General features: G+C 46.3%; 1 protein-coding gene across 1 annotated transcript in view; it reads right to left on the bottom strand.

The window, feature by feature from the left end:
* Nucleotides 1-14552, bottom strand: part of LOC117548663 (protein sidekick-2-like) — a 92529-nt gene that overhangs the window by 27077 nt on the left and 50900 nt on the right. Inside the window, 4 exon segments of the mRNA XM_034220057.1 lie at nt 344-455; nt 5494-5627; nt 8020-8167; nt 8409-8515. Of these exon segments, the coding sequence (XP_034075948.1) occupies nt 344-455; nt 5494-5627; nt 8020-8167; nt 8409-8515 (501 nt within the window).

The following is a 14552-nucleotide window of genomic DNA, read 5'->3' as shown; positions in this document are numbered from 1 at the left end:
TTTTTCAAGGTTACGGAGCACCGGGGGAGCAATGGGATACATCTGTCATTCTGATTAAGTCTTTGAATTGGAGATAATAGTCAGAATTTAGGAGTGAGATTGTGCGAGATAGGGAGAACAGAGCGAAGCCTTGAATCAAAGGGAAGAATGGAGGACAGCCTCAAAATGAGAGACGTACAAAATACTTTTCTATCATGTTCAAACATAAGGTTTCAAGATTCATTTGAATGACAACATATTGGATGTGGAGGTGAGAAATGGCAGAGGTGTTTTGATAATGTGCATCTGTCTGTCTGTGTGTATATTTTCCTCAGTACTCATGTTTGTCTGTGTTAGCACTTACCTTGCGTTAGCGACACACTCCATGATAGCCTCGTTTCTCCCCATGGTTACACTGGTGTTCTTGGGGGCGATGATGATAGTGGGGGCGATGGGGTCTGCAGGTCCTCCCACATCTATCACACAGGCACACAGAAGAAGATAGAAAAACGTGAACAATCTATAAACCATAAGCAGACCTCAGATTACGCATGTGTATCTGCCTGACACGGCCAACTGAGCAAGACTACATCCTTATAGAGAAAAATCTGTCACTACCACCAGCAAGTAGCCGGCATGCCACCGCCTAACTATTAACACTCCTGTCTTTACTTTTAAATCCTCTTTCTAGAGCACACAGCATTTTCCTGAGCACAGTGTTAGCCCAGGTGTAGAAGCCATTATTGTAGCATAATTGAGACAAACACAAAAGGCGATTAAATGCAGCACCATCACTCACAGGTTTCACAGAGCCTCCAGCCAACCATCGATTCACTGCCCTCAATCAGTGATCTCTCTCTGAATCTGATCTCATTTTCCCCCACCTCCCCAGAGTACGGGTATGGGGGCCTGTGTGCTTGTAGGTTGTTTGAGTGATTGTGGCGTTACGCGTATTTATGGTGTGTGTTTGTACAGTACGCTCGCATGTTTTGTGTTCTTGTGCTCAACCATCGCAGGTATTAATAGGCCCCCTAAGTCAAGTTTTATTATCATTATTGCTATTTTTGAGCCAGCCTCATTGTACAATGATACACTTTCAAGTCCCACTTCTGTGGAATCTCAGCGGTGTAATGACAACGCTTCCTGTACAAACACTGCCTGATGTAGGCGCAGCCCTCCTGATGGCTTATTGCTGTTTGGGTCTGCTCTCCTTTTGATTGCTTCACTCTAGTCTCCATCTGTAGCGTGTCGTGTGAATCACGATTTCCAGTTGCAGCGCATTTTTTCAAAGCCAGTTAAATAAAGTGAATAGGTTGCTGTGAAAATACAATTACAATGTGAAATAGATAGTTTGTTGGGGCTCCCATATATTCTTAAGTGAAATGCCAAAATCTATTAAGCTGAGGGTTGAATGAATGTCTTGGGTGCAAATGTAGACCAAAGATGCTAATTGTATTTAAAGTAGTTATATAAGCTAACTTTTAACCACCCTACAGCTTCAAAACAAGCAGCTACTGTAGGAAGGAAAAGAAGACAAAGTTAAACGAAGCCGCTGTTGCCATTTTAGTGACATATACAAAAAAAAAAGGATGAAAGTTTACAAAACTAACAACATACCTCCATTTTTTATTTTCAAAATAGGGTTTTGAAATGATAAATATGGACTGCTTGAGTGTGTGTTATTCAAAAGAAAAATATTTTGAGGCGGATGATTAACCCATTGATTGATGAGTAAATAGATACATTTTTGCTACGCTGCAGACGAATGAAAGGATTTAGAATTATAGCATTTCATCACGGCAGTGCAAACATCATCTTGAGGGCATTATTGACGTTATCATTTATTTGCGAAGTGAGGACCAATACATCCATGTAAAACAACTTGTTGTCAAGTCATCAGAAGAGTCAGGAATTGACAACAAATTAAAAAGGATGCAATGATTGACCAAGTCCAAAGGATTTATGAGGAAAAATCACTTGGGTTAGAAGTTATTGGCTAAAATGTAAGATTACTAGCAGTTGGCTGATTTATGTCGTTTTTAATTATTCTTAATTAAAGGACAAGATTATGTGGAAAGTTTGATTGGTGTGGGTCTTATGGTCTCTGAGCTCCTGACATATAGTGCTGTAGTGGAGAAGAAATAGACGAGAGAGAGGAGAAGGAGAAGAAGGATCGACTTATGGGGAGAAAAAGGGAAACATTGTGTCAGCGCTAATGTTCATTTTCTACCAAGAAGAGCAAGAGAAGAAGAATAAGGCACAAGTTGGCATTCCTTTTGGGGCACCACTGTGAAATAATCCCCTTCAAATAGAGTGCTGACATTAGACTTTAATATCTATTAAATGTGTTACAGATTTGTGTAAATGTACAAATTAAACCAGTTTGTTAAATTAAGTTAAATACCATAATATTTGGCTGAGAATATGGTCCATGTTTGCCAATCACACAATGAAAGCTGGAAATCCATTAGACAAGTCAAATAACTCATTTTATTTTCCGGAAGACGTGATTGGTTCCTTGGCAGATACTAATTAATGTATGCAGTTCCTAAACTCTCAGTGCTGAGAATACCTCAAGTGTGTAATCTTCTAATTAAAGGGAAAAGTAAACAACGTGGTGACCCGCATAGCAAGTTCCTGATACTAATGTCCACACATTGTCAACATATGTCTGTGTCCTAAGACATCTTAAACACCAGTCGACCGTAGATAATTTCACCAGTCTAAAGAAGAAATATGAAAGCAAGAAAGCAAAGCAAAATGTCTGCCCACTTTGAGTGTTAGCCAGTGTCAGTTTGCTTTTTGCTATAAGACTCATCTCTGTGTCATTGGTATGCCCCCTTTGGAACAACTCGCTCCCTCCGCTGCATATTAGTTTCCTTCACAACTGCAAAATGAACAAATGCAACAGTAAAAACCTTATTGACTTTCAGATGCAAAATACGGTTGTGTGATCCGCAAGGTCAGATTCAGTGATATTCAGTGATATCTGGTCCCCACAGATTGCTGTGTCATGCGTATTGAGCACTGAATTACAAACACTGTATTAACAATATGATGAGCAGATGCTGAAGCGAGCGAGAAGCTGTTATTAAAATATGCATCTCCACATGGGAGCCGGTTAAATTCTCATTTGATAGTCAAAACCACATTAAATAGCTCATTCAAATCACATGGGATCCTCTGATATCTTTTATCAAATATTTGCGTGTGGTTTGAAATATTACCACAAATATCTTCATAGCCTGCTCGGAAATATATTTTGGTGGCTTCTTAAATTGTCTAGTTGTAGTCAGCAAGTCATTTTGTCTCGTTGAAAGTAAGAAACAGTGGGTGGTAGAATATGAATAACTTTGTTCAGATGAAAGAAGGTGATAGTAGGTGGGAGGATGGAGAAGCATCAGGTTCAGCTAAACACTAATGATGTAACTATACACATGCAGGAGCATTGCCAAACTTATTTTGAAGTTGTGTGAGCATGTTTAAGTGACATCGACCTTCTCATCTGAGAGAAATATGTGTGTGTGTGTGTGTGTGTTTAATCATTCCCTGTGTGCTCAGTGTCATTTTCATAAATCTGCTTTTGTGGGGTACGATTAAACTGAAGGTCCACTTTATAGGTCTGTACACCGAGACAGTCAGAGAGGTGCTGCAGGAGCTCCACCTCACACACCTCGTGACTGTATTTCACTTCTCAAGACAGAGGTCGGAGGAGGACGACTGTCGAATGAGAGGACGACCATTGAAGGAAATGGTATGATTATATCTGTTTTCGCAGGGAGGGAAGAAGAAGCGGCAGAAAGGACTGATATGATGGGCGGCCAGTAGAGAGCGCTACCTCAGTTTTGATTGTCTTTGACTGATCACCTGTTGTGTAGCTGCTCTGTTCAACAGAGGTGGGAAGTAGTGGAGTACAAATACTTCGTTACTGCACTGATTTCTCCAAAATTACCTACCCCACCTTTAAGTACATTTTTCTGATTTTCAGTAGTTTACTCCACTACTTTTGATGAATTTTTACTTCTTACATTTTTAACACAAATACCTGAGACTTTCTACTTCTAACAGTTTCAAAACAGGTTCCTTACTTTAGTTTTAATCTGTGTTTGGTGGCGTGCTCATTATTATTTAGAGTCAGTGCGTGCCTATTGATTTTAAGACGATCCGTGTATCCATCATTTCCTGGTCTTCTCTAAAGAAGAGGGCCCAATGAAAACATTGTCATGTTGCCGTTGTTCAGCATGGAAACATTCATTAGCTAACAATGACATTATTGTTCCATTAATATAAAGGGAGGTCAGTTACTCTTAAAACAATTTATGGGTACTTTTTTAAGTACATTTCAAAGCCCATACTTCTTTACTTTTACTTGAGTAAAGAAGTTTAGTCAGTACTTTTACCAGAGTATTTTTAAACATGAGTATCTGTACTTTTATTTGAGTAAAGGATGTGTGTACTTTTGCCATCTCTGCTGTTCAATAAACAGATGTTGAGCTGAAATATAATATGAACAAAACTTTTTGGTAACACGTTATATTAAAAGTAGGGATGCACGATATTGGTTTTTTGAAACCGATACCGATAACTTCCTGCTTCTCAAGACCGATACCGATAACAAAAAAATATTTACGCCACTAATTATTTTAACGCGATTAACGCATGTGTATTTTTTTTCCTCGGCCGCCCGGTAGTTTCAGAGCGCATCGAGTTTAAAATACCATCTACAAGCTGATGCTGACAGCCCCGCTCCTGTCGCCCGCTTGTGGCAGACCACACTTCCACGCTCACCGGCAGGCACCGACTGGCTGTTGGGAGGACCGGGAGGGTGTGTGTATGTGTGGCCCGAGCGAGCGAGAGAGAGACTGTACGTGTATTGTTGTTGTTAGCATCTGGTGCTAGCTAGCTGCGCTAACGGGTATACGGAGCTGTTTAAATGAAAACAGAGGAGCGACATTTCGCCACAACTGCGCCGAGCACTTGACTTTATGCAGGAAGCCAGACAGTGGGACATTGTACGAAAAGTGTGCGCAACATGATTGCATCGTCCAGGTAGCTCCGGTTCGAGCATATGCCTTGAGTTGCGTCACAGCCAGGCATGAGTTAGGGAGCGCTGGATTTGTGAAAAACTCCCCTCTTCCTAAACCACAGTACTGGCAAAACGGGAGGAGCCGAGTGAAAAACAAGCGCCCCTCATCCCAATCCACCCACACCGCAGTAATTTTTCTTTTTTTTACCCCACAAAATATATTGTATATTATCGGGGCTATTCATACTGGTATCGGGTTTATCGGGATGACGTCATAATTCCCATCCCTAATTAAAAGGTACACAAATTAACCATCAACTAGTTGTTAATCAACATGCATATTAGCAGTATATTGGTTCTTTATTAGTCATTATAAAACACTTATTAATGGCTTATTCTACATGATCTAATGACCCGCTAGTGCGGTGTGTTTTGTTGGGTGAGAGAAAGCATTTTTATGACGCACATGGATCTGTATGTGTACTCACTCTCCACTGTCAGCATGATGGGCTGACTGGTTTTGTTCTCCCCATTCTTGTCATTGACCGCCTGGGCGTAGTAGCGTCCCGCATCAGGGGCCACAGTGGACAGGATGACCAGCGTGTTGTCCAGGGTGATGGCACTGTATGAGTAAATATTCGTGCACACACCAGTTCAAGATACCTTTTATAGACATTGCATTGCCTTACATGAATTCCCATGAAACTCACTTAAACTCAGCTTCACAGTAATAAAGACACAAACAACTTTAGGTAGCATTGAAAGTAGTTAAATCAAAATGGGGTCTCCAATCCAGCTCCCTATTAATCAATCATCCCCAGACAACGGGTGTGCGTTACAGATGTGTCCTACGCAAAACAACACACACACACACACACACACACACACACACACACACACACACACACACACACACACACACACACACACACACACACCACACACACACACACACACACACCACACACCACACCACACACACACACACACACACACACACACACACACACACACACACACACACACACACCACACACACACACACACACACACACACACACACACACACACACACACACACACACACACACACACACACACACACACACACACACCACACACACACACACACACACACACACACACACACACACACACACACACACACACACACACACACACACACACACACACATAAATTATGTCTGCAAAGAAGCATACAAAAACAACTTTTATGAGCACTTTCATTTTCAAGTTACTGCAGTGTCTTAAATGAATCGTTCTTGATCTTTCTCCTTATTTGAAACTCACAGCTTTCGGGTATAAATACAACAAGTAAAAGACAGTAAAACTAATTGAGGTGAGTCTTGAAAATAAATTAATATATCTAGATAGAATAATAAGTCTTTCATGAGCTTTGAACTTAGATGTCTACATATTTTAAGTCTAAAAGCCACAGTCAAAGCCAATCTGTGTGCAACCTACCCCAGTGTATAATGAGATGAATAATTTCAACAGACAGATGCTAAAAGGGTAAGCACATAAAGTCAATGATCTAGCAATAAACACAGCTATATCTTGTAAATTATGTAAAGTTGATATAATGTGTGAGCATCATTTTGGCTTGCCTGATCAGAGGAGTGTATTCTAGGCTCAAGATTGACTTGACATTTGTGATAATTGTAAAAACTGCACTCTAGCAATTAGCTTAAAAAAATACCGAGCTATTAATTTAAGATCCTTCTCGAGTATGGCTAAATGTTGGTTAGGCTGATAGGCTCAAATGTTTGAGAGGGGCCCATTAAATGAGAGCTGACGGTAAGCACACGGCCAGATTAGGCTCTTCGTATCTGTCAGCATCTGCCTGATCGCTGCAGGATAAACAGACACACTCCTGGACAATTAAGAGCTGTGACACTCACAGAGTCAATAGACACTTGCACCGACACACAAACAACAACATACACACACGCCTGTGAATATCAATGTGGCCTGACACAAAGCAGGCACACAAGCGGTAAATGCAAAGTGTCCTGTCAGTGGCTCTCATTGTCACAGAGCAAAGATTCACCGCTTCACTTCTGATAAGAGTCAGCTGCATAGTTACTGGCTGTGGAATGGGCAGAATCATTAACAGAAGGGGTTGAGGTTTTTACTCTGTGCTTGTGCTACCTTTTTTGTTGGCCTTGCAGGCAGAGGTAACACGCACGATCCGTTCTTGAAGCAGGAGCATAAAACTCAGGGTGAAAGTCTTCATGTCAGCTATGGCATGGTAGAGTTAAGCTGCTGAATAATGCATGAGAAGATACTTTTTTGAGAAGTTGTGGAGTGCCTACCTCTATTTGTCTGAATATCAACATTTATTTCAGGTTTCATGCTTCACAATGTCTCTTCAGGGGAAATTTCTTATTTGAACAGGCAAGAATCCAGTGAGCAGAAATAAATGCTACTACACACAATGAGACTCGCAGCAAAGCCCATACAGATATACAGTCTCCCACTGTGCACATTTAGCCTCACACATTTTCTTCCCAAAAACATGCACACACAAATCCACCCAGGGGTGAGAGCTGTCAGTCAAACATATCATCAATTGTGGCCTTTTGTCCAATTTAGTCTAATTGGTTCCCCTGCTGCCTTCTCTATCTCTTCCCTTCAATCATTCCGCCTGCAAAGTCAATAGGGGCGATATAATAACCCGCTTTATCATTGAGAGGTGATTCAATGATGAACACTGGGCCCGCGCCAACATTTGTTCATCAACTTCTCTGCTAAACTTCACTCATGGAGCTGGTGGTATTGGAGGAAATCTATGAGCGGTATTGAACTTCTTTGAATTCTCTGAAGTGAAAGATGTTCTGCTTCAACAGCAGCTCACGTTCATCGACAACTATATATATATATATTTATATATATATATATATATGCTATTGCTCAGACACAAGCAGAGACAAAAAGAGACACACAAAAGAGCAGACACTCAGATCAAACCAAACTAACCAAAGTAGACTTACATTCGGCTGCTGGAGGGAATCTTACGCCCATCTCTGAACCAGGTGATCTGTGGTCTGGGGAAGCTGTGTATTTGCGGTGAGTGGATGAGAGCACCCTCACCCTGAGATACAGTTTGAGACCTCTCCACTTCCACAAAACCACCGATATCTAGCAGGCATAAAGAATACAGTTTAAGAAGTGGAGAATTAATACAAGAAGAGAACATTTTAGAAATGAATCCAGCAGAAGGGAAAACAAAGATTGTCATAATTATCACATTATGTACCTTTCTCAAAAAATAAGCTTCTTTACTCAGTGACTCATCCACATACTGTGCTTGACAACCCTTTAATAAAAACGGTGTCCTCCTCTTGCACTATTGGATGTATGGAAATAAACCAACACTTACAGGCAACCTGTACTTCAGTACTGCACTGCATTATAGCTCCCACTCGATTCCTCACAATGCAGCGGTAGTGGCCAGCATGCGACCGGTCCAGCGAGGGCATCAGGTACCTAATGGGTATACACAACACAAAGATCCATTAGTCATCATCAGAATGACAGACAGCAGCATTTGTCATATTTTTGCTTTTATCCCTCACACTCAAGATGCTAAATGTGGAGAAAAACAGCATAGAGAGTTCTCATTCATAACACTCCGTTCGATGTCTCACTATGGGATGCGCCTCATCGCGGAGCAAACAGAAGCATCAATCTCATTACGCCAATCCTGATTGGCTGGAGATCTTGATGTCAGCGTCAGGGAAATCACCCCCTATAAGTAGCTTGCGCCACAACGCATGCGCCATTCAAACACCTCTTCTCGCTTCAGAGCACATCTCTATAGTAGCCGGACAAGCTTAACGGTCCACAGACTGAACCCAAATATAACCATTTCGGTCGACGGGCGCTCGCCGGCTACTCCTTCTGCTTTGCAAGAAGACGGTAATACTAACGCCAGTTAGTATTAAAATCGACCTCGCCGTTCTTTCCCCGGAAAGTAAGGTAAGGTTTTGATTTTTCTCAAGCTAGCTACGCACCTGTTGCTAGCTAGCTTCCCCTTACTACCGACACCACGGTAGCGAGGACGCTTTTCTTTTTCTCTCTCACGGAGGAGAAAAGGATTAGAAGTATATTGACACACCAGTCAATATTCTTTGAGAACAAAGGACCCACACCGTCCCTTTTTCTCTGGATTAAGGACGGGTTGGTAACACTTTTTCTCTCAACGACGTACCTGTTACGAGCGGGTCCTCTCCACGCCACGAGGCGAACAAGATGGACGCCTCTCCCCCCTCACACCAGAGGAGTCAGGGACTCGGAGGCTCGGTCATGCGGCTGCGGGTTGAAGATAGCAGGCACAGACTCACACCAGGTCTGCTCGTCCTGCCTCGGGCTGGAACACGCCCAGGAGGCTATCGACAACCCCGGCTCGTGCGGGCATTGTGCCCTTTTCACCCGAAAGAGCCTCCACCGACGGCTAGCACACCAAGCTAGCTTATTGGAACAGGACTCCCTCATGTCCACTGATTCGCCGTTTGGCAATCAAGACACGGGGGGCGTCCGCCGCAGAGACTGAGCCCCTCACTGTGTCGGTCTGGGGCTCACTAACAGCGGGCAGCTGCGGAACCGGGATCCCACGCCGTTCAGGCCGGGACCCGGTGGCGGCAAGAGACGCGGGGAACGGAGCCCCACGCCTCACCAGGCGGGAGCTCCCGGCGAGACCTCACCATGGCCTCGCCCGCAGAGGCTCGGCCTGCTCCGCATACCGCCGATGGAACTGCTGGTGGCAGCCCACCTCCCACAGAGGATGGGTCACCAAGCAGGAACCCCACGCTGCCAGCGAAGGTGGACCGTTTCCAGTCGACCATGACTGAACGGTCCTACAGAGCCGCAGCGTTGTCCGCCAGGGCTCTGAACGTTGTTCAGGATGTGCTTGACATGCCCATCGTTCCCGAGGGGATTTTCGGCTCCGCTCTTGCCTCCATGCAGAGGAGATGCGAGTCGAAAAAGAAGGAGGACGAGGCCCTCCACCTCTGCCTCCCTCGAAGGGCCCAGCCGCTGCCTTCGCAGCGGCAGCCCTTCGTCCAAGCTGCTCCGAACCCTGCTCAGTTCAAAATACCAAAAACGCAGAGGTCGCAGTCCGCCCCGAGTCTCCAGCCCAGGCAGGGGACGAGGGCGAGCTGGCCTAGAAAATCTCCGGTTCCGGCTGCAGCCCAGGCGCAGCCAACCCAGAATTTCGGCCAGCAGTCGAGGAAGAAGAAGCGAGCGGCGTGACAGCCCCTCCTTCTCCCCTCTGTGACAGAGCTGGAAGTCTACGGTTCCCCAGCTCTAAATGTGTTCCCGCCGCCTCGAGAGATGCCTCAACACCATCCTCAAGTCCGCGTAAACACATGTCACACACTTATTGATTTTTCTGTCATAAAACATTTTCCGCTGACGCATCCAGGCTTCGAGCCAAGGGCGCAGCTCGAAAATGAAAAGAAAAACAATAAAAACAATAAACAGTCCGTCAACTGTTCCCCTTCTGAGAGCAGCTACGGCCTCTCTCAAAGGGCGGACAATTGACGGGTCTGTGAAGGCACCACCGTCACGCGCATGCGCAGTGCCGGCTGGGGCTGTAAAGGCACCACCGTCACGCGCATGCGCAGTGCCGGCTGGGGTCGTGAAGAAAAGCCCGCCCCGAGTCCCCAGCCCAGGCTGGAGACGAGGGCGAGCTGGCCTAGAAAATCTCCGGTTCCGGCTGCAGCTCAGGCGCAGCCAACCCAGAATTTCGGCCAGCAGTCGAGGAAGAAGAAGCGAGCGGCGTGACAGCCCCTCCTTCTCCCCTCTGTGACAGAGCTGGAAGTCTACGGTTCCCCAGCTCTAAATGTGTTCCCGCCGCCTCGAGAGATGCCTCAACACCATCCTCAAGTCCGCATAAACACATGTCACACACTTATTGATTTTTCTGTCACAAATCATTTTCCGCTGACGCATCCAGGCTTCGAGCCAAGGGCGCAGCTCGTAAAAATGAAAAGAAAAACAATAAACAGCCCGTCAACTGTTCCCCTTCTGAGAGCAGCTACGGCATCTCTCAAAAGGCGGATTACAGGCGTGTCTGTGAAGGCACCACCGTCACGCGCATGCGCAGTGCCGGCTGGGGTTTTTAAAAGCACCACCGCCACGCGCATGCGCAGTGCCGGCTGGGGTTGTGAAGGCACCACCGTCATGCGCATGCGCAGTGTCGGTGGGGATTGTCGAAAGGGGGCACCACTGTGTTCAGACACTAGAGGGCCCCATAACACAACAAATAGAGACTCAGAGGGGAAGAGATGTGACATCTCCACTGGCTCTAAGGAACATGCAGTGGAAGATGCTCACATCATCTGCCTGGGTTTTCAAGACAGTAACACGGGGCTACAGACTCCAATTCACTGTCACCCCCCCCTCGCTTCTCGGGCATTCTGCATTCGCAGGCCCGAGGAGAGTCAGCCCGTATTCTGGAGAAAGAGATTCTCTCTCTCCTAGAAAAGAGGGCTATATCTATTGTACCCGCCGAGCAGAGTCAGGGCGGCTTCTATTCCAAGTACTTCCTCGTTCCCAAACGGGGAGGGAACGGAATTCGGCCAATACTTGATTTGAGGGCTCTGAACAAATATCTAAGAAGATATAAGTTCAGAATGCTCACTCACACATCTCTGCTGCGGCTCGTGCGACAAGACGACTGGTTCACATCAGTCGACCTGAAAGATGCGTATTTTCACATCCCAGTATATTACCCACACAGGAAATATCTGAGATTCGCATTTCAGGGGATTTGTTATGAATACAGAGTACTCCCCTTCGGTCTGTCTCTCAGTCCAAGGGTGTTTGTACGATGTACGGAAGCCGCGATAGCCCCGTTAAGACAACAGGGTATTCGCCTGACGACCTACCTGGACGACTGGCTGCTTCTCGCACAGTCGGAGCAGGAGGCTGTTACGCAGACGAATGTCCTCGTAAAGCACCTGCTCAACCTGGGTTTCATAATAAACACAGAGAAGAGCATGTTGTGCCCCGCGCAGACTATACTCTTCCTGGGTTTACGCCTGAACTCGGTGCCCTTTTCAGCTCGCTTGTCAGCGGAAAGAGTGAAAGCTTTCAGAGCTTGTCTCGCTCTTTTCCAGCTGCGCAAACATGTTCTCTTCAGATCATGCCTGCGATTGCTGGGGCTCATGGCGTCAGCCATCCTGGTCGTACGACTGGAACGCTTACACATGAGGGAGTTTCAGCGCTGGGTGGCCGCCCTAAAACTAAACCCCGCGCGCCGTGGCGCGCAGACAGTGATGGTTACTGTGAAATGCGTAATGGCACTGCGCCACTGGCTGCAACCGACTTTTCTAGTACGAGTTGTCCCTATGGGTGCTGTCCTTTCACGGAAAGTGGTTACCACGGACGCATGTCTGACAGGTTGGGGAGGTATTTATGAAGGTCGCCCGGTGAGGGGTCTCTGGAGCAGAGACCTCCAGCGGGCACACATAAATTACCTGGAGCTTTTAGCGGTGTTTCTCACCCTAAAACGCTTTATGCCTTTCCTCAGGGGACATCACGTCCTCGTGAGGACAGACAATACGACCACGATATCGTATATTAACCGCCATGGGGGTTTGCGTTCTCTCCAGTTACACACACTGGCGCGCAAACTTATCCTATGGAGCGGTAGGCGTCTCCTCTCTCTGAGAGCGACGCACGTACCGGGAGTGAGGAACCTCGGGGCAGATCTACTGTCCAGAGGTATACCACTTTATGCAGACTGGACTCTACATCCAAGGATTGTGAGCCAGCTGTGGGTGCGTTACGGCAGAGCCGCGGTGGATCTGTTCGCATCGAAAGACAACGCTCAGTGTCAGCTGTTCTTTTCGATGCGCGATCTAAATGCACCGTTAGGCGTGGATGCACTCGCGCACAATTGGCCCCCGGGCCTTCTGTACGCGTTCCCACCCCTGGCTCTGATACCCCCAACTCTGGCCAGAGTGAGAGAGCAACGCCACACACTTATCCTGATAGCTCCGCACTGGCCAGCTATGTACTGGCTGGCGGAGATATATCAGCTGCTGTGCGGGCAGCCATGGCAGCTCCCACTACGCAGGGACATACTGTCCCAAGCGGGGGGGGCGATCTTTCACCCACACCCAGAGCGCTTGGCTCTATGGGCCTGGCCCGTGAGTGGTACAATCTAAATACAGTGTGACATGACGCTGACCCTGGCAGCTGCCAAGCGAGCCAGTGGCACTCATGCACTATCTGTACAGTTTTCATGCACTCAGTTCGCCCCAGGGCAAACAGAGTGTGGTTGAAGCCTGACCCTGCCTTTATCTTAAGGCGGTTGGTTCAGGTACCACATTTGACATTAAGGCATCCTCCCCGCCACTGTATTCCTCCGGGGAACAGCGGCCGGATTTGCCGTGTCCAGCCCGTGCTTCACGCACGTACAGGGACAGATCAAGGGTGCTTTGTCATAATGACCAACCCCTTGTGTCCTGGGCTAACCCTTATAAGGGCAAGCCTGTTACTAAGCAACGGCTCTCCCACTGGTCTGTGGAAGCAATTGCTTTGGGGCTCATACGAGTCAGAGTTCGCAGGCACCCTCGGGTCCGCGAGCTCTTTCGACTCAGAGTCTGGCTGCATTCTGGACTCTGTCCAGGATGTCTCCCATCCAAGACATTGGTGCAGCGGCGAGCTGGTCCTCGCTGCTCACTTTTGTCTGCCTCCTAACAGGCTGGACGTTCTGCTCCCAGAGTGACTCAAGCAGTGCTGGGCACCTGGTTGAGTCAGAGCTCTACCTGTTAAGTTCTGGTTGGTTTGGTGATTTTCGAGATAAGCTCGTCTGGCAATACGGGAGCTACAATTTCCCATAGTGAGACATCGAACGGAGTGTTATGAATGAGAACTATAGGTTACTTACGTAACCCCAGTTCTCAGAGTAACATGAAGTGAGATGTCTCACCAGACGGCCCTCCTTGCTATGGTGAAGCGAGAAGAGGTGCTTATTTTGAATGGCGCATGCGTTGTGGCGCAAGCTACTTATAGGGGGTGATTTCCCTGACGCTGACGTCAAGATCTCCAGCCAATCAGGATTGGCGTAATGAGATTGATGCTTCCGTTTGCTCTGCGATGAGGCGCATCCCATAGTGAGACATCTCACTTCATGTTACTCTGAGAACTAGGGTTACGTAAGTAACCTATAGTTTCTTGCTGGCAGGACTAAAGAAAAAACATTGTTATTTCCGTCAAGGAGGTTGTGTTCTGTTTGTTTTTCTGGCTGTCAGTGGGATTATAGAAAAAAACGACTGGCCAGATTGTTTATGAAACTAGGTAGACGGGTTTAGCATGGTTCAAGGATACCTACCTTTTGAAACCGGATTCCATTCAAGGGGCATTGACATTTACATTTGTTAGCATTTCAGTATTTGTGCTGCATTCATTTGGTGTTGGAATAATCAGAAAAATGATTTCCCTAAAATTCCAGGAAACAGCTTTCAACTTGTTTTAAAAAAAGGCACTGAGCAATACAATACAACACCTTTTA

Source organism: Gymnodraco acuticeps, unplaced genomic scaffold, assembly GCF_902827175.1.
Source record: "Gymnodraco acuticeps unplaced genomic scaffold, fGymAcu1.1, whole genome shotgun sequence".
Classification (NCBI taxonomy): Eukaryota; Metazoa; Chordata; class Actinopteri; order Perciformes; family Bathydraconidae; genus Gymnodraco; species Gymnodraco acuticeps.
The sequence above is the reverse complement of the archived record's forward strand: the minus strand, read 5'-3'. Positions and strand labels throughout refer to the sequence as shown.